This window comes from Ranitomeya imitator, chromosome 1, assembly GCF_032444005.1.
Source record: "Ranitomeya imitator isolate aRanImi1 chromosome 1, aRanImi1.pri, whole genome shotgun sequence".
Taxonomy (NCBI): domain Eukaryota; kingdom Metazoa; phylum Chordata; class Amphibia; order Anura; family Dendrobatidae; genus Ranitomeya; species Ranitomeya imitator.
The window spans coordinates 1212043208-1212069382 of NC_091282.1; the positions used below are offsets into that span (position 1 = coordinate 1212043208).

The 26175-nt window shown below is 46.5% G+C and overlaps 1 protein-coding gene across 7 annotated transcripts in view; it reads left to right on the top strand.

The window, feature by feature from the left end:
- The window catches only part of LOXL3 (lysyl oxidase like 3), a 211583-nt gene that overhangs the window by 61957 nt on the left and 123451 nt on the right, over positions 1-26175 (top strand). For all 7 annotated transcript variants that reach the window (XM_069744978.1, XM_069744980.1, XM_069744981.1 and 4 more), the window contains exon 2: positions 14622-14933. In XM_069744978.1, coding sequence (XP_069601079.1) covers positions 14630-14933 — 304 coding nt within the window. In that variant the 5' untranslated portion in view covers positions 14622-14629. The remainder of the gene's footprint in view (positions 1-14621; positions 14934-26175) is intronic.

The following is a 26175-nucleotide window of genomic DNA, read 5'->3' on the forward strand; positions in this document are numbered from 1 at the left end:
TGAAAGGCACGAACAAGATCGGGAGCATGGACATCAGAGGCAAAAACCCAGGAATTATCCTCCTGAGCATAACCCTTCCATTTAACCAGATACTGGAGTTTCCGTCTTGAAACACGAGAATCCAAAATCTTCTCCACAATATACTCCAATTCCCCCTCCACCAAAACCGGGGCAGGAGGGTCAACAGATGGAACCATAGGTGCCACGTATCTCCGCAACAATGACCTATGGAAGACGTTATGTATGAAAAAAGAATCTGGGAGGGTCAGACGAAAAGACACAGGATTAATAACCTCAGAAATCCTATAAGGACCAATGAAACGAGGTTTAAACTTCGGAGAGGAAACCTTCATAGGAATATGACGAGAAGATAACCAAACCAGATCCCCAACACGAAGTCGGGGACCCACACGGCGTCTGCGATTAGCGAAACGTTGAGCCTTCTCCTGGGACAAGGTCAAATTGTCCACTACATGAGTCCAAATCTGCTGCAACCTGTCCACCACAGTATCCACACCAGGACAGTCCGAAGACTCAACCTGTCCTGAAGAGAAACGAGGATGGAACCCAGAATTGCAGAAAAATGGCGAAACCAAGGTAGCCGAGCTGGCCCGATTATTAAGGGCGAACTCAGCCAAAGGCAAAAAGGACACCCAGTCATCCTGATCAGCAGAAACAAAGCATCTCAGATAGGTTTCCAAGGTCTGATTGGTTCGTTCGGTCTGGCCATTAGTCTGAGGATGAAAAGCCGAGGAAAAAGACAAATCAATGCCCATCCTACCACAAAAGGCTCGCCAAAACCTCGAAACAAACTGGGAACCTCTGTCAGAAACGATATTCTCTGGAATGCCATGCAAACGAACCACATGCTGGAAGAACAATGGCACCAAATCAGAGGAGGAAAGCAACTTGGACAAGGGTACCAGATGGACCATCTTAGAGAAGCGATCACAGACCACCCAAATGACTGACATCTTTTGAGAGACGGGAAGATCTGAAATAAAATCCATAGAGATATGTGTCCAAGGTCTCTTCGGGACCGGCAAGGGCAAAAGCAACCCACTGGCACGAGAACAGCAGGGCTTAGCCCGAGCACAAATCCCACAGGACTGCACAAAAGAACGCACATCCCGCGACAGAGATGGCCACCAAAAGGATCTAGCCACTAACTCTCTGGTACCAAAGATTCCAGGATGACCAGCCAACACCAGAAAGCGAATATCCTCCTGATGTGCAGGAGCCATGCACATGGTCAGCTGGGTCCAGTATTGAGGCTTATTCTTGGCCAAAGGTGTAGCATCAATTCCTCTCAATGGAATAGGACACTGCAAGGGCGCCAAGAAAAACCCACAACGCTTAGCATATTCCAAGTCCATCAAATTCAGAGCAGCGCCTGAATCCACAAACGCCATGACAGAATATGATGACAAAGAGCAGATCAAGGTAACGGACAGAAGAAATTTTGACTGTACCGTACCAATGGTGGCAGACCTAGCGAACCGCCAAGTGCGCTTAGGACAATCAGAGATAGCATGAGTGGAATCACCACAGTAGAAACACAGACCATTCAGACGTCTGTGTTCTTGCCGTTCAACTCTGGTCAAAGTCCTATCGCACTGCATAGGCTCAGGTTTAAGCTCAGGTAATACCGCCAAATGGTGCACAGATTTGCGCTCACGCAAGCGTCGACCGATCTGAATAGCCAAAGACATAGACTCATTCAAACCAGCAGGCATAGGAAATCCCACCATGACATCCTTAAGGGCTTCAGAGAGACCCCTTCTGAACATAGCTGCCAGCGCAGATTCATTCCATTGAGTGAGCACTGACCATTTTCTAAATTTCTGGCAATATACCTCTATCTCATCCTGACCCTGACAAAGAGCCAGCAAATTCTTTTCTGCCTGATCCACTGAATTAGGCTCATCGTACAGCAATCCGAGCGCCAGGAAAAACACATTGATATTACTTAATGCGGGATCTCCTGGCGCAAGAGAATGCCCAGTCCTGAGGGTCGCCGCGCAAAAAAGAAATAATAATCAAAACCTGTTGAACTGGATCACCAGAGGAACGAGGTTTCAAGGCCAGAAATAACTTACAATTATTTTTGAAACTCAGAAACTTAGTTCTATCTCCAAAAAACAAATCAGGAATAGGAATTCTTGGTTCTAACATAGATTTCTGATCAATAGTGTCTTGAATCTTTTGTACTCTTGCCGAGAGCTGATCCACACATGAAGACAGACCTTTAATGTCCATCGCTACACCTGTGTATTGAACCACCCAAATGTCTAGGGGAAAAAAAAGACAAAACACAAAGCCAAGAAAAAAAAATGGTCTCAGAACTTCTTTTTTCCCTCTATTGAGAATCATTAGTACTTTGGGCTTCCTGTACTGTTATGAAAGGCAATTCAGTATCACTATGGACATGGAGGTCAGAGCACATACAGTGATCTGACAATAACCCAAAATAATAGAACGAGCTCTGAGACGTGGGAACTCTGCAGACCGCAATCCCTGATCCTCTCCAAACACAACTAGAGGCAGCCGTGGATTGCGCCTAACGCTCCCTATGCAACTCGGCACAGCCTGAGAAACTAACTAGCCTGAAGATAGAAAAAATAAGCCTACCTTGCCTCAGAGAAATACCCCAAAGGAAAAGGCAGCCCCCCACCTATAATGACTGTGAGTAAGATGAAAAGACAAACGTAGGGATGAAATAGATTCAGCAAAGTGAGGCCCGATATTCTAGACAGAACGAGGATAGGAAAGATAACTTTGCGGTCTACACAAAACCCTAAAGAAAACCACGCAAAGGGGCAAAAAGACCCTCCGGACCGAACTAACGGCACGGAGGTACACCCTTTGCGTCCCAGAGCTTCCAGCAAAACAAATAGACAAGCTGGGCAGAAAAAATAGCAACAAATAGCAAAGAAGCACTTAGCTATGCAGAGCAGCAGGCCACAGGAATGATCCAGAGAAACACAAATCCAACACTGGAACATTGACAGGAAGCATGAATCAAAGCATTAGGTGGGGTTAAGTAGAGAAGCACCTAACGACCTCACCAGATCACCTGAGGGAGGAAACTCAGAAGCAGCAGTACCAGTTTCCTCCACAAACGGAAGCTCCCAGAGAGAATCAGCCGAAGTACCACTTGTGACCACAGGAGGGAGCTCTGCCACAGAATTCACAACACTCTTGGTCTAGTGTAGTGTTAGCATCCCTGTTGGTCTAGTGTAGTGTTAGCGTCCCTCTTGGTCTAGTGTAGTGTTAGCGTCCCTCTTGTTCTAGTGTAGTGTTAGCTTCCCTGTTGGTCTAGTGTAGAGTTAGCGTCCCTCTTGGTCTAGTGTAGAGTTAGCGTCCTTGTTGGTCTAGAGTAGTGTTAGCGTCCCTGGTGGTCTAGTGTAGTTAGCGTCCCTGGTTGTCTAGTGTAGTGTTAGCGTCCCTCTTGGTCTAGTGTAGTGTTAGCGTCCCTCTTGATCTAGTGTAGTGTTAGCATCCCTCTTGGTCTAGTGTAGTGTTAGCGTCCCTCTTGGTCTAGTGTAGTGTTAGCGTCCCTCTTGGTCTAGTGTAGAGTTAGCATCTTTGTTGGTCTAAAGTAGTGTTAGCGTCCCTGGTGGTCTAATGTAGTTAGCGTCCCTCTTGGTCTAGTGTAGTGTTAGCGTCCCTCTTGGTATAGTGTAGTGTTAGCATCCCTCTTGGTCTAGTGTAGTGTTAGCGTCCCTCTTGATCTAGTGTAGTGTTAGCATCCCTCTTGGTCTAGTGTAGTGTTTGCATCCCTCTTGGTCTAGTGTAGTGTTAGCATCCCTCTTGGTCTAGTGTAGTGTTAGCGTCCCTGTTGGTCTAGTGTAGAGTTAGCGTCCCTGTTGGTCTAGTGTAGAGTTAGCGTCCCTGTTGGTCTAGTGTAGTGTTAGCGTCCCTGTTGGTCTAGTATAGTGTTAGCGTCCCTCTTGATCTAGTGTAGTGTTAGCGTCCCTCTTGGTCTAGTGTAGTGTTAGCGTCCCTGTTTGTCTAGTGTAGTGTTATCATCCCTCTTGGTCTAGTGTAGAGTTAGCGTCCCTGTTGGTCTAGTGTAGTGTTAGCGTCCCTCATGGTCTAGTGTAGTGTTAGCGTCCCTCTTGTTCTAGTGTAGTGTTAGCTTCCCTGTTGGTCTAGTGTAGAGTTAGCGTCCCTGTTGGTCTAGTGTAGTGTTAGCGTCCCTCATGGTCTAGTGTAGTGTTAGCGTCCCTCTTGTTCTAGTGTAGTGTTAGCGTCCCTCTTGGTCTAGTGTAGAGTTAGCGTCCTTGTTGGTCTAGAGTAGTGTTAGCGTCCCTGGTGGTCTAGTGTAGTTATCGTCCCTGGTTGTCTAGTGTAGTGTTAGCGTCCCTCTTGGTCTAGTGTAGTGTTAGCGTTCCTCTTGATCTAGTGTAGTGTTAGCATCCCTCTTGGTCTAGTGTAGTGTTAGCGTCCCTCTTGGTCTAGTGTAGTGTTAGCGTCCCTCTTGGTCTAGTGTAGTGTTAGCATCCCTCTTGGTCTAGTGTAGTGTTAGCGTCCCTCTTGGTCTAGTGTAGAGTTAGCATCTTTGTTGGTCTAAAGTAGTGTTAGCGTCCCTGGTGGTCTAATGTAGTTAGCGTCCCTCTTGGTCTAGTGTAGTGTTAGCGTCCCTCTTGGTATAGTGTAGTGTTAGCATCCCTCTTGGTCTAGTGTAGTGTTAGCGTCCCTCTTGATCTAGTGTAGTGTTAGCATCCCTGTTGGTCTAGTGTAGTGTTTGCATCCCTCTTGGTCTAGTGTAGTGTTAGCATCCCTCTTGGTCTAGTGTAGTGTTAGCGTCCCTGTTGGTCTAGTGTAGAGTTAGCGTCCCTGTTGGTCTAGTGTAGAGTTAGCGTCCCTGTTGGTCTAGTGTAGTGTTAGCGTCCCTGTTGGTCTAGTATAGTGTTAGCGTCCCTCTTGATCTAGTGTAGTGTTAGCGTCCCTCTTGGTCTAGTGTAGTGTTAGCGTCCCTGTTTGTCTAGTGTAGTGTTATCATCCCTCTTGGTCTAGTGTAGAGTTAGCGTCCCTGTTGGTCTAGTGTAGTGTTAGCGTCCCTCATGGTCTAGTGTAGTGTTAGCGTCCCTCTTGTTCTAGTGTAGTGTTAGCTTCCCTGTTGGTCTAGTATAGAGTTAGCGTCCCTGTTGGTCTAGTGTAGTGTTAGCGTCCCTCATGGTCTAGTGTAGTGTTAGCGTCCCTCTTGTTCTAGTGTAGTGTTAGCGTCCCTCTTGGTCTAGTGTAGAGTTAGCGTCCTTGTTGGTCTAGAGTAGTGTTAGCGTCCCTGGTGGTCTAGTGTAGTTATTGTCCCTGGTTGTCTAGTGTAGTGTTAGCGTCCCTCTTGGTCTAGTGTAGTGTTAGCGTTCCTCTTGATCTAGTGTAGTGTTAGCATCCCTCTTGGTCTAGTGTAGTGTTAGCGTCCCTCTTGGTCTAGTGTAGTGTTAGCGTCCCTCTTGGTCTAGTGTAGTGTTAGCGTCCCTCTTGATCTAGTGTAGTGTTAGCATCCCTCTTGGTCTAGTGTAGTGTTAGCGTCCCTCTTGGTCTAGTGTAGTGTTAGCATCCCTCTTGGTCTAGTATAGTGTTAGCGTCCCTGTTAGTCTAGTGTAGAGTTAGCGTCCCTGTTGGTCTAGTGTAGAGTTAGCGTACCTGTTGGTCTAGTATAGTGTTAGCGTCCCTCTTAATCTAATGTAGTGTTAGCGTCCCTTGTGGTCTAGTGTAGTGTTAGCGTCCCTCTTGGTCTAGTGTAGTGTTAGCGTCCCTCTTGTTCTAGTGTAGTGTTAGCTTCCCTGTTGGTCTAGTGTAGAGTTAGCGACCCTGTTAGTCTAGTGTAGTGTTAGTGTCCCTCTTGGGCTAGTGTAGAGTTAGCGTCCTTGTTGGTCTAGAGTAGTGTTAGCGTCCCTGGTGGTCTAGTGTAGTTAGCGTCCCTGTTGGTCTGGTGTAGAGTTATCATCCCTGTTGGTCTAGTATAGTGTTAGCGTCCCTATTGGTCGAGTGTAGTGTTAGCGTCCCTCTTGGTCTAGTGTAGTGTTAGCGTCCCTGTTGGTCTATTGTAGAGTTATCATCCCTGTTGGTCTAGTGTAGTGTTAGCGTTCCTCTTGGTCTAGTGTAGTGTTAGCGTCCCTGTTGGACTAGTGTAGAGTTATCATCCCTGTTGGTCTAGTGTAGTGTTAGCATCTCTCTTGGTCGAGTGTAGTGTTAGCGTCCCTCTTGGTCTAATGTAGTGTTAGCGTCCCTCTTGGTCTAGTGTAGTGTTAGCGTCCCTGGTGGTCTAGTGTAGTGTTAGCGTCCCTCTTGGTCTAGTGTAGAGTTAGCGTCCCTCTTGGTCTAGTGTAGTGTTAGCGTCCCTCTTGGTCTAGTGTAGTGTTAGCATCCCTCTTGGTCTAGTGTAGTGTTAGCGTCCCTCTTGATCTAGTGTAGTGTTAGCGTCCCTGGTGGTCCGCTCTTGGGCTCCCTCCGGTGGTTGTAAGTGGCACTTTTGTGAGTTCTGCTCTTGGGCTCCCTCTTGTGGTTTCTAGTGGTATGGCTGCTCCTTGGAGTTAGCTGTCTTCAGCTGCCTCCACCTGATCGTCGTTTCTGCTCGGCTATTTAAGCCTGGCTTTTCCTTCAGCCTGTGCCACTTGTAAATGGTTTCTGGTTGGATTCACATCTCTTTGGATTTCCCTGTTATCCTGACCAGTTCAGCTAAGCTAAGTTCTTGCTTGCGCTTTTCTGTCCACAGATTGTGGACTTATCCGTTCTGTGTTTTCTATGTTTGTCCAGCTTATCAGTATGAATTAATTCTGTCTTGCTGGAATCTCTGGGAAGCAGATTTACCCTCCACACCTTTAGTCAGGTGTGGAGTTTTTAGTAAACTCTGCGTGGATTTTTGTAGTGTTTTATACTGACCGCACAGTATTCCATCCTGTCCTATCTATCTAGATACCGTAATAGAGTTGTAACTCGCATTTTACATACAGGGAAAATAGAATATGCAATTATGTAAATATAGACTACACAAAAAAGTACCCCATGTATGTATGTCGAGGACTATATAGAGACAGCTGCGAACCTACCAGTTATCCTAATCACCACAAAAAAAATGCAGAAAAAATCCCATAAAAATATAACTTTATTAATATGCAATAATAAAAGTGTACCAGAACAGATACAGAGGACACAAGTATGGAGACAAAGGAACTCAAGTGATAATACATAAAACAAAGGGCCCAAGATCCCACCCATAGACAAAGCATACCATACTCCAAAAATAAAGGATATCAATCCATAAGTATGGGCAAAGTATGTATATACATACAATTATGATGCTGGTACCATGACCTGATATCCAACTAGGCAACAACAATGTAGCAGGGCAGAGTGACATACATTACCTGGTATGCCTGGCAACGGGGGACCCAGAGCCCACCCCGACGCGCGTTTCGGAGCCACAGACCGGCTCCTTCCTCAGACCGGCTCCTTCTAGCTAGACTGGCCTCCTATGCTCATTCTGGTTTCATTCTGTGTATGTCTTTTCCCTCTCCACTCACAGTCATTATTTGTGGGGGGCTAATCTATCCTTTGGGGATTTTCTCTGAGGCAAGATAGCTTTCCTGTTTCTATCTTTAGGGGTAGTTAGTTCTCCGGCTGTGACGAGATGTCTAGGGAGTGACAGGTACATCCCACGGCTACTTCTAGTGTTGTGTTGAGCTTAGGGACTGCGATCAGTACAGATACCACTTCCTTCAGAGCTTGTTCCATGTTGCTCCTAAACCACCGCATCATAACAGTACAAGTGGCCAAAAATGAATTAAATGCATCTGAAAACAAGGGAAAAAAAAAAAAGTTCTGAACCATTTTTTTTTCTGTGCTCTGTTTTGTCTTTTTTTTCCTCTTGATATCTGGGTGGTGCAGGATATATGCTCTGGCATGGATGTTCAGGGTTTGTTTTCTCGTGTGGATCAACTTGCTGCAAGAGTACAGAGTATCCAAGATTATGTTGTCCAGACTCCGGCTTTAGAGCCTAGAATTCCTACTCCTGATTTGTTTTTTGGGGACAGATCCAAGTTTTTGTACTTTAAAAATAGCTGCAAATTGTTTTTTTGCTTTGAAACCCCGTTCTTCTGGTGATCCCATTCAGCAAGTAAAAATCATCATATCCTTGCTGCGTGGTGATCCTCAAGACTGGGCTTTTTCTCTTGAAACAGGGGATCCTGTATTATTGAATGTAGATGCATTTATTCAAGCGCTCGGATTATTGTATGACGAACCTAATTCTGTGGATCATGCAGAAAAAACCCTGTTGGCCTTGTGTCAAGGTCAGGAAGCGGCAGAGTTATACTGCCAGAAATTTAGAAAATGGTCTGTGCTCACTAAATGGAATGAAGAGTCTCTGGCTGCTATTTTCAGAAAAGGTCTTTCTGAAACCCTTAAAGATGTTATGGTGGGCTTTCCTACGCCCACCGGATTGAGCGAATCTATGTCTCTAGCCATTCAGATTGATCAGCGTCTGCGCGAGCACAAAGCGGTGCACCATATGGCAGTATCCTCTGAGCAAAGTCCTCAACCTATGCAATGTGATAGGATTTTGACTAGAATAGAACGGCAGGAATTTAGACATCAGAATAGGCTGTGTTTTTACTGTGGTGATTCGGCTCATGTTATCTCTGATTGCCCTAAGCGTACTAAGAGAGTCGCTAGGTCTGTTACCATTAGTACTATACAGCCTAAATTTCTCTTATGTGTGACCCTGATTTGCTCATTGTCGTCCTTTTCTGTCATGGCATTTGTGGATTCAGGCGCTGCCCTGAACTTAATGGACTTAGAATTCGCCAGGCGCTGTGGTTTTTCCTTGCAGCCTTTGCAGAGCCCTATTCCTTTGAGGGGCATTGATGCTACACCCTTGGCCAAGGATAAACCTCAGTACTGGACACAGATGACTATGTACATGGCTCCTGCACATCAGGAAGATTGCCGTTTTCTGGTGTTGCATAACCTGCATGATGTTGTTGTACTGGGATTTCCATGGTTACAGGAACATAATCCGGTGCTGGATTGGAAAACTATGTCGGTGACTAGTTGGGGTTGTCAAGGAGTACATAGTGACGTTCCTTTGATGTCAATTTCCTCTTCCCCCTCTTCTGAGGTCCCTGAGTTTTTGTCGGATTTCCAGGATGTATTTGATGAGCCCAAGTCCAGTTCCCTTCCTCCACATAGGGACTGTGATTGTGCTATTAACTTGATTCCTGGTTGTAAGTTCCCTAAGGGTCGACTTTTCAATCTGTGCCAGAGCATGCCGCCATGCGGAGTTATGTTAAGGAATCTTTGGAGAAGGGGCATATTCGGCCCTCTTCGTCACCATTGGGAGCGGGTTTCTTTTTTGTTGCTAAGAAGGATGGCTCCTTGAGACCCTGTATTGATTATCGTCTGCTTAATAAGATCACGGTCAAATTCCAATACCCCTTGCCTTTGCTTACCGATTTGTTTGCTCAGATTAAGGGGGCTAGTTGGTTTACTAAGATTGACCTCCGAGGGGCATATAATCTTGTTCGTATTAAACAGGGTGACGAATGGAAAACTGCATTTAATACGCCCGAAGGCCATTTTGAATACCTTGTGATGCCATTTGGGCTCTCTAATGCTCCATCTGTGTTCCAGTCTTTCATGCATGATATTTTCCGCAATTATCTTGATAAATTCATGGTCGTATATTTGGATGATATTTTGATTTTTTCCGATGATTGGGAGTCTCATGTGAAGCAGGTCAGGATGGTATTCCAGATCCTTCATGATAATGCTTTATTTGTGAAGGGGTCTAAGTGCCTATTCGGAGTTCAGAAGGTCTCTTTTTTGGGTTTTATTTTTTCTCCCTCGTCTATAGAAATGGATCCTGTTAAGGTCCAGGCTATTCATGACTGGATCCAACCCACATCTGTGAAGGGTCTTCAAAAATTTTCGGGCTTTGCTAATTTCTATCGCCGTTTCATTGCCAACTTTTCCAGTGTGGTTAAGCCCCTTACTGATTTGACGAAGAAAGGCGCTGATGTGACGAATTGGTCCTCTGAGGCTGTTGACGCCTTTCAGGAGCTTAAGCGCCGATTTACTTCTGCCCCTGTGTTGCGTCAACCGGATGTTTCTCTTCCTTTTCAGGTTGAGGTTGACGCTTCTGAGATTGGGGCAGGGGCCGTTTTGTCTCAGAGGGAGTCTGATGGTTCTTTGATGAAACCATGTGCTTTTTTTTCCAGAAAGTTTTCACCTGCGGAACGCAATTATGATTTCGGCAATCGGGAGTTGTTGGCTATGAAGTGGGCGTTTGAGGAGTGGCGACATTGGCTTGAGGGAGCTAAACACCGTGTTGTGGTCCTGACCGATCATAAGAATCTGATTTACCTCGAGTCGGCCAAGCGGCTGAATCCTAAACAGGCTCGATGGTCCCTGTTTTTCTCCCGCTTTGATTTTGTGGTCTCGTATCTTCCGGGATCTAAGAATGTTAAGGCTGATGCCCTCTCTAGGAGTTTTTCGCCTGATTCTCCTGGAGTCCTTGAGCCGGTTGGCATTCTTAAGGAGGGGGTGATTCTTTCTGCTATCTCCCCTGATTTGCGGCGGGTGCTTCAGGAATTTCAGGCTGATAGGCCAGACCGCTGTCCAGTAGGGAAGCTGTTTGTTCCTGATAGATGGACAAGTAAGGTAATTTCTGAGGTTCATTGTTCAGTGTTGGCTGGTCATCCTGGGATTTTTGGTACCAGAGATTTGGTTGCTAGGTCCTTTTGGTGGCCTTCCTTGTCGCGTGATGTGCGTGCTTTTGTGCAGTCCTGTGGGACTTGCGCCCGGGCCAAGCCTTGTTGTTCCCGCGCTAGTGGGTTGCTTTTGCCTTTGCCGGTCCCTGAGAGGCCCTGGATGCATATTTCCATGGATTTTATTTCGGATCTTCCTGTTTCCCAGAAGATGTCTGTTATCTGGGTTGTTTGTGACCGGTTCTCTAAAATGGTCCATCTGGTACCTTTGCCTAAGATGCCTTCCTCCTCAGATCTGGTTCCATTATTTTTTCAGCATGTGGTTCGTTTGCATGGTATTCCGGAGAATATTGTGTCTGACAGAGGTTCTCAGTTTGTCTCTAGATTTTGGCGGGCCTTTTGTGCTAGGATGGGCATTGATTTTTCTTTTTCTTCGGCGTTTCATCCTCAGACTAATGGCCAAACTGAGCGAACTAATCAGACCTTGGAGACCCATTTGAGATGCTTTGTGTCTGCTGATCAGGATGATTGGGTGTCTTTCTTGCCGTTGGCCGAGTTTGCCCTTAATAATAGGGCTAGTTCAGCTACTTTGGTTTCACCTTTCTTTTGTAATTTTGGTTTTCATCCTCGTTTTTCTTCTGGGCAGGTTGAGCCTTCTGATTGTCCTGGTGTTGATTCTGTGGTGGACAGGTTACAGCAGATTTGGACTCATGTGGTGGACAATTTGACGTTGTCTCAGGAAAGGGCTCAACGTTTTGCTAACCGCCGTCGGTGTGTTGGTCCCCGGCTTCGTGTGGGGGATTTGGTCTGGTTGTCTTCTCGTCATGTTCCTATGAAGGTTTCTTCTCCTAAATTTAAGCCTCGGTTTATTGGTCCTTATAAAATTTCTGAAATTATTAATCCGGTGTCTTTTCGTTTGGCTCTTTCTGCCTCTTTTTCCATTCATAATGTTTTCCATAGATCTTTGTTGCGGAGATATGTGGTGCCTGTTGTTCCCTCGGTTGACCCTCCTGCCCCGGTGTTGGTTGAGGGAGAGTTGGAATATGAGGTTGAGAAGATTTTGGATTCTCGTTTTTCGAAGCGGAGTCTTCAGTATCTTGTCAAGTGGAAGGGTTATGGCCAGGAGGATTATTCTTGGGTTGTTGCCTCCGATGTCCATGCCACCGATTTGGTTCGTGCTTTTCACTTGGCTCGTCCTGATCGGCCTGGGGGCTCTGGTGAGGGTTCGGTGACCCCTCCTCAAGGGGGGGTACTGTTGTGAATTCCGCTCCCTTCGGTGGTTGTAAGTGGCACTTTTGTGAGTTCTGCTCTTGGGCTCCCTCTTGTGGTTTCTAGTGGTATGGCTGCTCCTTGGAGTTAGCTGTCTTCAGCTGCTTCCACCTGATTGTCGTTTCTGCTCGGCTATTTAAGCCTGGCTTTTCCTTCAGCCTGTGCCACTTGTAGATGGTTTCTGGTTGGATTCACATCTCTTTGGATTTCCCTGTTATCCTGACCAGTTCAGCTAAGCTAAGTTCTTGCTTGCACTTTTCTGTCCACAGATTGTGGACTTATCCGTTCTGTGTTTTCTATGTTTGTCCAGCTTATCAGTATGAATTAATTCTGTCTTGCTGGAAGCTCTGGGAAGCAGATTTACCCTCCACACCTTTAGTCAGGTGTGGAGTTTTTAGTAAACTCTGCGTGGATTTTTCTAGTGTTTTATACTGACCGCACAGTATTCCATCCTGTCCTATCTATCTAGCTAGACTGGCCTTCTGTGCTCATTCTGGTTTCATTCTGTGTATGTCTTTTCCCTCTCCACTCACAGTCATTATTTGTGGGGGGCTAATCTATCCTTTGGGGATTTTCTCTGAGGCACGATAGCTTTCCTGTTTCTATCTTTAGGGGTAGTTAGTTCTCCGGCTGTGACGAGATGTCTAGGGAGTGACAGGTACATCCCACGGCTACTTCTAGTGTTGTGTTGAGCTTAGGGACTGCGGTCAGTACAGATACCACTTCCTTCAGAGCTCGTACCATGTTGCTCCTAAACCACCGCATCATAACAGTCTAGTGTAGTGTTAGCGTCCCTCTTGGTCTAGGGTAGAGTTAGCGTCCCTCTTGGTCTAGTGTAGAGTTAGCGTCCCTGTTGGTCTAGTGTAGTGTTAGCATCCCTGTTGGTCTAGTGTAGTGTTAGCGTCCCTCTTGATCTAGTGTAGTGTTAGCGTCCCTGTTGGTCTAGTGTAGTGTTAGCGTCCCTCTTGATCTAGTGTAGTGTTAGCGTCCCTGTTGGTCTAGTGTAGTGTTAGCGTCCCTGGTGGTCTAGTGTAGTGTTAGCGTCCTTCTTGATCTAGTGTAGTGTTAGCGTCCCTGGTGGTCTAGTGTAGGTGTTAGCGTCCCTGGTGGTCTAGTGTAGTGTTAGCGTCCCTCTTGATCTAGTGTAGTGTTAGCGTCCCTGTTGGTCTAGTGTAGTGTTAGCGTCCCTCTTGGTCTAGTGTAGAGTTAGCATCCCTCTTGGTCGAGTGTAGTGTTATTGTCCCTGTTGGTCTAGTGTAGTGTTAGCGTCCCTCTTGATCTAGTGTAGTGTTAGCATCCCTGTTGGTCTAGTGTAGTGTTAGCGTCCCTCTTTGTCTAGTGTAGAGTTAGCATCCCTCTTGGTCTAGTGTAGTGTTAGCGTCCCTCTTGGTCTAGTGTAGTGTTAGCGTCCCTCTTGATCTAGTGTAGTGTTAGCGTCCCTCTTGGTCTTGTGTAGTATTATTATCCCTCTTGATCTAGTGTAGTGTTAGCGTCCCTCTTGGTCTAGTGTAGTGTTAGCGTCCCTCTTGGTCGAATGTAGTGTTAGCGTCCCTCTTGGTCTAGTGTAGAGTTAGCGTCCCTCTTGGTCGAGTGTAGTGTTATCATCCCTGTTGGTCTAGTGTAGTGTTAGCGTCCCTCTTGGTCGAGTGTAGTGTTAGTGTCCCTCTTGGTCTAGTGTAGTGTTAGTGTCCCTGTTGGTCTAGTGTAGTGTTAGCGTCCCTGGTGGTCTAATGTAGTTAGCGTCCCTCTTGGTCGAGTGTATTGTTAGCATCCCTCTTGGTCTAGTGTAGTGTTAGCGTCCCTCTTGGTCTAGTGTAGTGTTAGCGTCCCTGTTGGTCTAGTGTAGTGTTAGCGTCCCTGGTGGTCTAATGTAGTTAGCGTCCCTGTTGGTCTAGTGTAGAGTTAGCGTCCCTCTTGGTCGAGTGTATTGTTAGCATCCCTCTTGGTCTAGTGTAGTGTTAGCGTCGCTCTTGGTCTAGTGTAGTGTTAGCGTCCCTCTTGGTCTAGTGTAGTGTTAGCGTCCCTGTTGGTCTAGTGTAGAGTTAGCGTCCCTAGTGGTCTAGTGTAGAGTTATCATGCCTGTTGGTCTAGTGTAGTGTTAGCGTCCCTGTTGGTCTAGTGTAGTGTTAGCATCCCTCTTGGTCTAGTATAATGTTAGTGTCCCTGGTGGTCTAGTATAATGTTAGTGTCTCTGGTGGTCTAGTATAATGTTAGTGTCTCTGGTGGTCTAGTATAATGTTATTGTCTCTGGTGGTCTAGTATAATGATAGTGTCTCTGGTGGTCTAGTCTAATGTTAGTGTCTCTGGTGGTCTAGTATAATGTTAGTGTCCCTGTTGGTCTAGTATAATGTTAGTGTCCCTGTTGGTCTAGTATAATGTTAGTGTCCCTGTTGGTCTAGTATAATGTTAGTGTCCCTGTTGGTCTAGTATAATGTTAGTGTCCCTGTTGGTCTAGTATAATGTTAGTGTCCCGGGCGGTGTAGTCTAATGTTAGTGTCCCTGGTGGTCTAGTGTCATGCCCGTATCGTTGCCTGTGGAGGGCTCGGGCTGTGTAACCCCCTCCTGCCCATCCTTTCTTGTGGTGTTGTGGAGGATCGCCCTCTGGTGGTCAGTAACGGCTGTGCTTTATGTCCTCAGGTCATACCATGGGACGTCTCTGCGCTGGGCTGTGGGTGGTCTGCGTACTCTCGGCCATCGTTCCTGGATGGACACAACACACCACACAACCTTCCAGCCGCTCGCCCACACAGAGCAGCAGCCTGAAGTTTCGCCTGGCCGGGTACCCCCGAAAGCACAACGAGGGGCGGATCGAAGTCTTCTACAACCAGGAATGGGGCACAATCTGCGACGATGACTTCACCATGGAGAACGCTCACATTCTGTGCCGCCACCTGGGGTTCACGGAGGCCACAGGGTGGACGCACAGCGCCAAATACGGGAAAGGAATAGGTAGGTTACCGCCAGCACCCACCACCGGCTGTCACCCACAGCTCCACCATTCCTGTGTGATCAGTGCCCCGCTCCAGTCACATCCAGAGCTGCATTCAGAATTCTGCATGTTTCCCAGAGTCAGACTGTAAGGGCGTGTGCAGACCATCAGTAAATGCTGCGGGTCAGACGCTGCGCGCATGTGCAGCATCCAGATGTTACAGAATAGTGGGGGGATTTCTACAAATCCGATGTCCACTACACGTCCACAGACGCCCACGGAGACCGACACCGGAGCGTCCCTCCAGACTGCAGCATGTCTGAGCCGCAAATGTCACCCAGAGAACGTGCTGGACGCGGTGAAAACGCACGGTGCAGGGATCACAGAGGAGTCACATGCGCTCAATAGGCCGGAGCGAACATACGGTGCGTCCACAGCGCTGCCACATCCGGATCGTCCCCTGTTACAGGTAGGGGGCGTTGCATAGACTCTTCAGAATATGCACGGAGGCGTATTGAGGCTATAACAATGCATGGCAGTCGCGGGTATAACTTGTAGCGAATGGAAACGGAGGCACAGAAGTTGAAGTTCACATTCGTTTTTATTAGGATTTAATGTGAAACCTCGGGATCACCGTCTGGGGGACTCCGAAGGGGGCGTGACTACGTGAGCCCCAGACACCCGTGGTAAGTCCCCTCGAACAGGGTCAGAATGGAATGCCTGGGGGACACGGGTGCTACCTCCAATTAGACCCCAAACTCATGGCAGCTGTCCCATCGGGACAAATGGACAAACAGGGTTAGTGGGAGACGTGCAGCTAACCAGGTGATACCGGGTGGACGGGTAGAAGCAGGTTCCAGCGGTACTGGCGTTCTCCGGAGATGAGGATGGCAGATTGGCGGGACGAGATGGATCTGACGTAGACAGAGCGAACGTTGTCCAAGATAGGCCGGTAACCGGTAGCTGATAATCTGTGGAGACAGAGTATAAGCAGAGCACTGGTAGAGAACTTCAGAAACAGAAGGAACCGGAAGAAGCAACAGTGGATACTTGTTGCTCCGGCACCCTCCCTATGGTGGAGGAGCTAGAAATAGCAATGAACAACACGCCATTGGCCAGAAGCATCTTTTTAAAAAATGTGTGCTGTCTCTTTAAGAGACTGGAAGTGAGCGCGCACGTGACCTAAGCACTCTGCCTGAGAACCTGCTGGCAGTGCGCCAGGATCAGGAGAGGAGGGAGAGGCAGAGGCTGCAACCTGACAGCGTGGAGCCAGCACAGAGTGGGAGTCCCGACGGGGACCCCGCAAAGGTACAGAATCCGAACCGGGTGTAACAGTCTCCCCCTCTTTATGCCCCCTCTTTTTCAAGCCTGCGTACAATCTTTTCAGAAGAAGAGGAGCTCGGGTATTCTCCTTAGGCTCCCATGACCTCTCCTCAGGACCAAAACCCCTCCAATCCACCAGATAATAGATCTTACCCCTTACTCTCTTAGTGGCCAAGATATTCTCTGTTGTGAATTCCGTTCTGGAGCTCCCTCCTGTGGTTGCTAATGGTATTTTTGTGAGTTCTGCCCTTGGGCTCCCTCTGGTGGTTTCAAGTGGAACTGCTGCTCCTTTAGGTAGCTGTAGCAGCTGCCTTCACTAATCGCCTTGCCTGGGTTTGTTATTTAAACCTGCTCTGGGCTTTAGTTCATGCCTGCTGTCAATGTTCTTGGTTGGATTTGGTTCTCTCCTTGGATTTCTCATATGGCCAGTCCTTGTCTGCAAAAGATAAGCTTTTGCTAGTTTTTGTTTGTCCATTTGTTTGGACTTTATTGCTCTGCAAACATGTCTCTTTTTGTCCAGCTTGTCACTATGTCTTATTCAGGCTAGCTGGAAGCTCTGGGAAAGCAGATTTACCTCTCCACACCGTGAGTCGGTGTGGAGTTCATTTTTGTAAACTCTGCGTGGATTTTGTAGTTTTTATACTGACCGCACAGTATCCTTTTCTATCTGCCTATCAAGTTTAGTATTGGCCTCCCTTTGCTGAATTCTGATTTCATTTCTTTGTACGTCATTTCCCTCTCCATTCACAGTCAATATTTGTGGGGGGCTGTCTTTCCTTTTGGGTGTTTCTCTGAGGCAAGATAGCTTTCTATTTCCTTCTTTAGGGGTAGTTATTTCTTAGGCTGTGAAGAGGTAACATAGTAACATAGTAACATAGTTAGTAAGGCCGAAAAAAGACATTTGTCCATCCAGTTCAGCCTATATTCCATCATAATAAATACCCAGATCTACGTCCTTCTACAGAACCTAATAATTGTATGATACAATATTGTTCTGCTCCAGGAAGACATCCAGGCCTCTCTTGAACCCCTCGACTGAGTTCGCCATCACCACCTCCTCAGGCAAGCAATTCCAGATTCTCACTGCCCTAACAGTAAAGAATCCTCTTCTATGTTGGTGGAAAAACCTTCTCTCCTCCAGACGCAAAGAATGCCCCCTTGTGCCCGTCACCTTCCTTGGTATAAACAGATCCTCAGCGAGATATTTGTATTGTCCCCTTATATACTTATATATGGTTATTAGATCGCCCCTCAGTCGTCTTTTTTCTAGACTAAATAATCCTAATTTCGCTAATCTATCTGGGTATTGTAGTTCTCCCATCCCCTTTATTAATTTTGTTGCCCTCCTTTGTACTCTCTCTAGTTCCATTATATCCTTCCTGAGCACCGGTGCCCAAAACTGGACACAGTACTCCATGTGCGGTCTAACTAGGGATTTGTACAGAGGCAGTATAATGCTCTCATCATGTGTATCCAGACCTCTTTTAATGCACCCCATGATCCTGTTTGCCTTGGCAGCTGCTGCCTGGCACTGGCTGCTCCAGGTAAGTTTATCATTAACTAGGATCCCCAAGTCCTTCTCCCTGTCAGATTTACCCAGTGGTTTCCCGTTCAGTGTGTAATGGTGACATTGATTCCTTCTTCCCATGTGTATAACCTTACATTTATCATTGTTAAACCTCATCTGCCACCTTTCAGCCCAAGTTTCCAACTTATCCAGATCCATCTGTAGCAGAATACTATCTTCTCTTGTATTAACTGCTTTACATAGTTTTGTATCATCTGCAAATATCGATATTTTACTGTGTAAACCTTCTACCAGATCATTAATGAATATGTTGAAGAGAACAGGTCCCAATACTGACCCCTGCGGTACCCCACTGGTCACAGCGACCCAGTTAGAGACTATACCATTTATAACCACCCTCTGCTTTCTATCACTAAGCCAGTTACTAACCCATTTACACACATTTTCCCCCAGACCAAGCATTCTCATTTTGTGTACCAACCTCTTGTGTGGCACGGTATCAAACGCTTTGGAAAAATCGAGATATACCACGTCCAATGACTCACCGTGGTCCAGCCTATAGCTTACCTCTTCATAAAAACTGATTAGATTGGTTTGACAGGAGCGATTTCTCATAAACCCATGCTGATATGGAGTTAAACAGTTATTCTCATTGAGATAATCCAGAATAACATCCCTCAGAAACCCTTCAAATATTTTACCAACAATAGAGGTTAGACTTACTGGCCTATAATTTCCAGGTTCACTTTTAGAGCCCTTTTTGAATATTGGCACCACATTTGCTATGCGCCAGTCCTGCGGAACAGACCCTGTCGCTATAGAGTCACTAAAAATAAGAAATAATGGTTTATCTATTACATTACTTAGTTCTCTTAGTACTCGTGGGTGTATGCCATCCGGACCCGGAGATTTATCTATTTTAATCTTATTTAGCCGGTTTCGCACCTCTTCTTGGGTTAGATTGGTGACCCTTAATATAGGGTTTTCATTGTTTCTTGGGATTTCACCTAGCATTTCATTTTCCACCGTGAATACCGTGGAGAAGAAGGTGTTTAATATGTTAGCTTTTTCCTCGTCATCTACAACCATTCTTTCCTCACTATTTTTTAAGGGGCCTACATTTTCAGTTTTTATTCTTTTACTATTGATATAGTTGAAGAACAGTTTGGGATTAGTTTTACTCTCCTTAGCAATGTGCTTCTCTGTTTCCTTTTTGGCAGCTTTAATTAGTTTTTTACATAAAGGTGTCTAGGGAGAGTCAGGAACATCCCATGGCTATTTTTAGTTGTGTTGTTAGGATTAAGGACTGCGGTCAGTAGAGATACCACCTTCTCAGAGCTCGTCCATGTTGCGTATTAGCCACCAGGTCATATCAGTGTGGCCTCTTAACCACCAGGTCATAACAATTCTCTACCTCAAAAACATCCTCCTCACTGACGGGATTTGAGTAGAACTTGAGTCTTTAAAGAAGGAGCTCAAAACTATTGGTTTGAGGAGGGAAACATGAAAAGAGTTAGGCTACTTTCACACTAGCGTCGATATGGGGCCGTCGCCATGCGTCGGCCCGACGTACCGACACACGTTGTGAAAGAAATGAACAACGGGGGCAGCGGATGCAGTTTTTCAACACATCCGCTGCCCCATTGTACAGTAATGTCCGGGGAGGAAGGGGCGGAGTTTTGGCCGCACATGCGCGGTCGAAAATGGCGGACTCGACGCACAAAAAAAGTTACATGGAACTTTTTTCGTACCGAGGGTCCGCCAAAACACGACGCATCCATCACACGACGGATGTGACGTGTGGCCATACGTTTCAGTGCGTTGCTAATGCAAGTCTATGGAGAAAAAAGGCATCCTGCAGGCAACTTTGCAGGATACGTTTTTTCTCCATTGCAACATACGCCAAACAACGCTAGTGTGAAAGTAGCGTTAGGCACACGTAAAGAATGAGGCAATTTCAATTTGTACGAAACTGCGTTAATTTGTTTTAAGACTACAAATGGACCGATGAAGCGGGGACCCAGTTTGTATAAGGGCATCTTTAGTTGGATATGCCTGGAGGAAAGCCACACCTTATCTCCAGGCCGAAAGATTGGCTGAACTGGATGGACAAATGTCTTTTTTCGGCCTTACTAACTATGGAGCGTCCAGACGTCTTTTGTCCGCATGCTTCTTCATACGTTGTGAGGCTCTCTCCAAGGCGACTTTTGTGTTACTCCATATCTTCGAGAATTCCCCAGGAAAGGTGTCAGCTGCAGGAACCCCTGAAGACCCGAAGATGGGAAGAGGAATCCCAGGTTGGAGTCCAAACACAATCTGAAAAGGAGATTTTCCGGAAGATTCACTTACTTGATTATTGTATGAGAATTCTGCCCAAGGCAGCAACTTGATCCAGTCATCATGATGCACATTGACGAAATGTTGCAGGAATCCCGTCAGGATTTGATTGGTCCTCTCTACTTGCCCATTGGATTGAGGATGGCATGCAGAAGAGAAGTCCAGCTCCACTTGCACAGATTTGCAAACCGCTCTCCAGAACTTGGAGGTGAACTGGGCACCCCTGTCAGACACAATGTGGAGAGGAATTCCATGAAAATGGAGGATGTGCTGAATAAAATGGTCCGCGAGCTCAGAAGCAAATGGAAGACCAAGTAGCGGAACAAAATGAGCCATCTTCGAGAAACGATCCACCACTACCTAGATAACAGAACAACCAGAAGAAACAGGAGGATCAGTAATGAAGTCCATCGCGATGTGCTGCCAGGGAACAGAAGGAACAGAAAGGGGTAATAACTGCCCGGAGGGGAGATGTTTAGCGGTCTTGTGGCAGGCACACGAAGGACAAGCAGCAACATATTCCAGGACATCTTTGCCCATGGTGGGCCACCAGTAGTAACAAGAAATGAGTTGCAAAGTCTTCTTCTGACCAGCATGACCGGCCAATTTTGAAGAGTGACCCCAGCGGAGAACTCTAATCTTATCAGAATTGGATACAAGAGTCTTACCCGGAGGAAGACGAGCAAGATTAACTGCAGCCACGGACACAAACCTGGACGGTTCAATGATGTGTTGTGGTTCTTCCTCAGAGTCGGGAGGCAGGAACGCTCTAGATAGTGCATCAGCTTTAACGTTCTTATCAGCTGGACGAAAATGAAGAACAAAATTAAATCGAGCAAAAAATAAGGCCCAACGGGCCTGGCGAGGATTCAATCTTTGAGCGAATTGGAGATAAGCGAGGATTTTATGATCAGTGAAGATGACAACCTGATGAACAGCTCCCTCAAGGAGATGCTGCCACCCCTGCAGGGCTAACTTGATTGCCAACAATTCACAATCTCCTACAGAATAATTCCTTTCAGAAGTGGAAAAACCTTGGAGAAAAAAAAACCCAAGTAACCATCCGACCAGTAGACGACTTCTGGGTGAGAACAGCGCCAGCACCTATAGAAGAAGCGTCTATCTCAAGAAAAATTTTTTGATCAGAATGAGGATGATGGAGAACAGGTGCGGAAGAAAAGCCTCCTCTGCCTCAGGAGTCCATTCCTTGGCGTCCGTGCCTTTCCGGGTCAAGGCTGAGATGTGTTATGATCCGGTGACCTTGGAGCCGCATGAATAACTTTCAATGGAGTAGGTGGTAATTGTACTGACCGCAAATCCTGATCTAACACCGCAACTAGAAGTAGCCGTGGGGGGTGCCTAACAAACCCTAGACACCTCGTCACAGCCGGAGGACTAAATACCCCTATAGATGGAAATAGGAATACTACCTTGCCTCAGAGCAGAACCCCAAAGGATAGGCAGCCAAATATTGACTGTGAGTAGGAGAGGAACGACACACACAGGCAGAAAACAGGATTTAGCAAAAGAGGCCACTCTAGCTAAAATAGGAAAGGATAGGACAGAATACTGTGCGGTCAGTATTAAAACCCTTCCAAAAATATCCACAGCAGATTATACAAAAAATTCCTCCATCTAACTAAAGACGCGGAACGTATATCTGCAACTCCAGAGAATCCTACACACAGAGCAGAAATACAATCAAAACTCCAGCACACAGCATGTGTGCCAAAGAAAAAAAAACAGACACTTATCTTTGCTGAATTGGCAGCTAAGCAGGAGAAACCAGACAGAGGTCCAACACCTCCCAAAAACCATTGATAACTGGCAAGGACTAATGAATCCTGAAAACCTAAATACCCCAGTCAGAATTGCAATCAGCAGATACACCAGGACTGCAGCCCAGGGACAACTGCATTACCACCTACAACCACCGGAGGGAGCCCAAAAGCAGAATTCACAACAGTACCCCCCATCCTTGAGGAGGGGTCACCGAACCCTCACCAGAGCCCCCAGGCCGATAAGAACGAGCCAGATGAAAGGCACGAACCAAATCAGCGGCATGGACATCAGAGGCAAAAACCCAAGAATTATCCTCCTGACCATAACCCTTCCATTTGACAAGGTACTGAAGCCTCCGCCTCGAAAAATGGGTATCCAAAATCTTCTCAACAACATATTCCAACTCCCCATCAACCAACACAGGGGCCGGAGGATCAACAGAGGGAACAACGGGCTCCACATATTTCCGCAATAAAGATCTATGGAAGACATTATGGATCGCAAAAGAGGCCGGAAGCGCCAGTCGAAAAGACACCGGATTAATAATCTCAGAAATCCTGTAAGGACCAATAAACCGAGGCTTAAACTTAGGAGAAGAAACCTTCATAGGAACATGACGGAAAGACAATCAGACCAGATCCCCAACCCGAAGCCGGGAACCAACACACCGGCGACGGTTAGCAAAACGTTGAGCCTCCTCCTGAGACAACACCAAATTGTCCACCACATGAGCCCAAATCTGCTGCAACCTGTCATCCACAGAATCCACACCAGGACAGTCAGAAGGCTCAACCTGCCCAGAAGAAAAACGAGGATGAAAACCAAAATTACAAAAGAAAGGCAAAACCAAAGTAGCTGAACTAGCCCGATTATTAAGGGCAAACTCGGCCAATGGCAAGAAAGCCACCCAATCATCCTGATCAGCAGACACAAAGCATCTCAAATAAGTCTCCAAAGTCTGATTAGTTCGCTCGGTCTGACCATTTGTCTGAGGATGAAACGCAGAAGAAAAACACAAATCAATGCCCAGCCTAGCACAAAAGGCCCGCCAAAACCTAGAAACAAACTGGGAACCTCTGTCGGACACAATATTCCATGCAAACGAACCACATGCTGAAAAAACAACGGAACCAAATCCGAAGAGGAAGGCAATTTAGGCAAAGGCACCAAATGAACCATCTTAGAGAACCGGTCACAAACAAACCAGATAACCGACATCCTCTGGGAAACTGGAAGATCAGAAATAAAATCCATAGAAATATGCATCCAGGGCCTCTCAGGGACCGGCAATGGCAAAAACAACCCACTAGCACGGGAACAACAAGGCTTGGCCCGCGCACAAGTCCCATAGGACTGCACAAAAGAACGCACATCACGCGACAAAGAAGGCCACCAAAAGGACCTACCAACCAAGTCTCTGGTACCAAAAATGCCAGGTTGACCAGCCAACACGGAACAGTGAACCTCAGAAATCACTCTACTAGTCCATCTGTCAGGAACAAACAGTTTCCCTACAGGACAGCGGTCAGGTCTGTCAGCCTGAAATTCCTGAAGAACCCGTCGTAAATCAGGGGAAATGGCAGAAAGGACCACCCCCTCTTTCAGAATACCGACCGGTTCCAAGACCTCAGGAGAATCAGGCAAAAAACTCCTAGAGAGGGCATCAGCCTTAATGTTCTTAGAACCTGGAAGGTACGAGACCACAAAATCAAAACGGGAAAAAAACAAGGACCATCGAGCCTCTCTAGGATTCAGCCGTTTGGCAGACTCGAGGTAAATCAAATTCTTATGATCGGTCAAGACCACATTACGATGCTTAGCTCCCTCAAGCCAATGTCGCCAATCCTCAAATGCCCACTTCATAGCCAACAACTCCTGATTGCCGACATCATAAATGCGTTCAGCAGGCGAAAACTTACGGGAAAAGAAGGCACCTCTGAGAAAAAACGGCCCCTGCCCCAATCTCAGAAGCGTCAACCTCAACCTGAAACGGAAGAGAAACATCCGGTTGGCGCAACACCAGAGCAGAAGTAAATCGACGTTTAAGCTCCTGAAAGGCAGAGACAGCCGCAGAGGACCAATTCGCCACATCAGCGCCTTTCTTCGTCAAATCGGTCAAGGGTTTAACCACGCTGGAAAAATTAGCAATGAAACGGCGATAAAAATTTGCAAAACCCAAAAATTTCTGAAGGCTCTTCACGGATGTGGGCTGAATCCAATCATGAATGGCCTGAACCTTAACCGGATCCATCTCTATAGACGAGGGAGAAAAAATGAAGCCCAAAAAAGAAACCTTCTGCACCCCAAAGAGACACTTAGACCCTTTCACAAATAGGGCATTGTCACGAAGGATCTGAAATACCATCCTGACCTGTTCCACATGAGCCTCCCAATCATCGGAAAAAATCTAAATATCGGCCAAATATACAATCAAGAACTTATCAATATAAGTCCGGAAGATATCATGCATGAAGGACTGAAAAACAGATGGAGCATTAGTGAGCCCGAATGGCATCACAAGGTATTCAAAATAGCCTTCGGGCGTATTAAACGCAGTTTTCCATTCATCACCCTGCTTAATACGAACAAGATTATATGCCCCCCGAAGGTCAATCTTCGTAAACCAACTAGCTCCCTTAATCCTAGCAAACAAATCGGTAAGCAAAGGTAAAGGGTATTGAAACTTGACCGTGATCTTATTCAAGAGGCGATAATCAATACAGGGTCTCAAGGAGCCATCCTTCTTAGCAACAAAAAAGAATCCCGCTCCCAACGGTGAAGAAGATGGCCGAATATGCCCTTTCTCCAAAGACTCCTTAATATAGCTCCGCATGGCGGTATGTTCAGGCACAGACAGGTTGAAAAGTCGACCCTTAGGAAACTTACAGCCTGGAATCAAGTCAATCGCACAATCGCAGTCCCTGTGCGGTGGAAGGAAACTGGACTTGGGCTCATCGAATACATCCTGAAAATCAGACAAAAACTCTGGAATTTCAGAAGAGGAAGAAGAGGAGATTGACATCAAAGGAACATCATTATGAACCCCCTGACAACCCCAGCTAGTCACAGACATGGACTTCCAATCCAACACAGGGTTATGTACCTGCAACCACGGAAAACCCAGCACGATAGCATCATGCAAATTATGCAACACCAGAAATCGACAATCTTCCTGATGGGCTGGCGCCATGTGCATGGTCACCTGTGTCCAAAACTGGGGCTTATTTTTAGCCAAGGGTGTAGCATCAATACCCCTTAAAGGAATAGGGTTCTGCAAAGGCTGCAAGGGAAAACCACAACGCCTGGCAAACTCAAAGTCCATTAAGTTCAAGGCGGCGCCTGAATCCACAAACGCCATGACAGAAAATGATGACAATGAGCAGATCAAGGACACAGATAACAGAAATTTAGGTTGTACAGTACTGATGGTAAATGAACTAGCGATCCTCTTTGTCCGCTTAGGGCAGACTGAAATGACATGAGAAGCATCGCCACAATAATAACACAACCCATTCTGACGTCTGAATCCTTGTCGTTCCGTTCTAGACAGAATCCTATCACACTGCATTGGCTCAGGAATCTGCTTTGAGGACAACGCCACAGCGTGCACAGTTCTGCGCTCCCGCAAGCGCCGGTCAATCTGAATGGCCAGAGACATAGAATCACTCAGACCGGAAGGCGTGGGAAACCCCACCATAACATCTTTAACGGATTCAGAAAGACCCTTTCTGAAAATTGCCGCCAAAGCATCATCATTCCATTTAGTCAACACAGACCATTTTCTGAATTTCTGACAATACAATTCTGCCGCCTCTTGACCCTGAGACAGGGCCAACAAGGTCTTCTCAGCTTGATCCACAGAATTAGGTTCATCATATAATAATCCTAAAGCCTGAAAAAAGGAGTCTACATTAAGCAAAGCCGGATTTCCAGATTCCAGGGAAAACGCCCAATCCTGCAGATCGCCACGCAGCAGGGAGATGACGATTTTAACCTGCTGAATGGAATCACCGGAGGATCGAGGTCTCAGAGCAAAAAACAGTTTACAGTTGTTTTTAAAACTCAAATATTTGGACCTGTCACCAAAAAACAAATCAGGAGTAGGAATCTTTGGTTCTAAAACAGGAGTCTGAACAATATAATCAGAAATACCCTGTACCCTAGCAGCAAGCTGGTCTACACGAGAAGCTAATTCCTGAACATCCATGCTAGCACAAGACTCCTCAGCCACCCAGAGAAAAAAGAGGGAAGAGAAGACAAAGCAGACTGCAGAAAAAAAAAATGGCTCAACA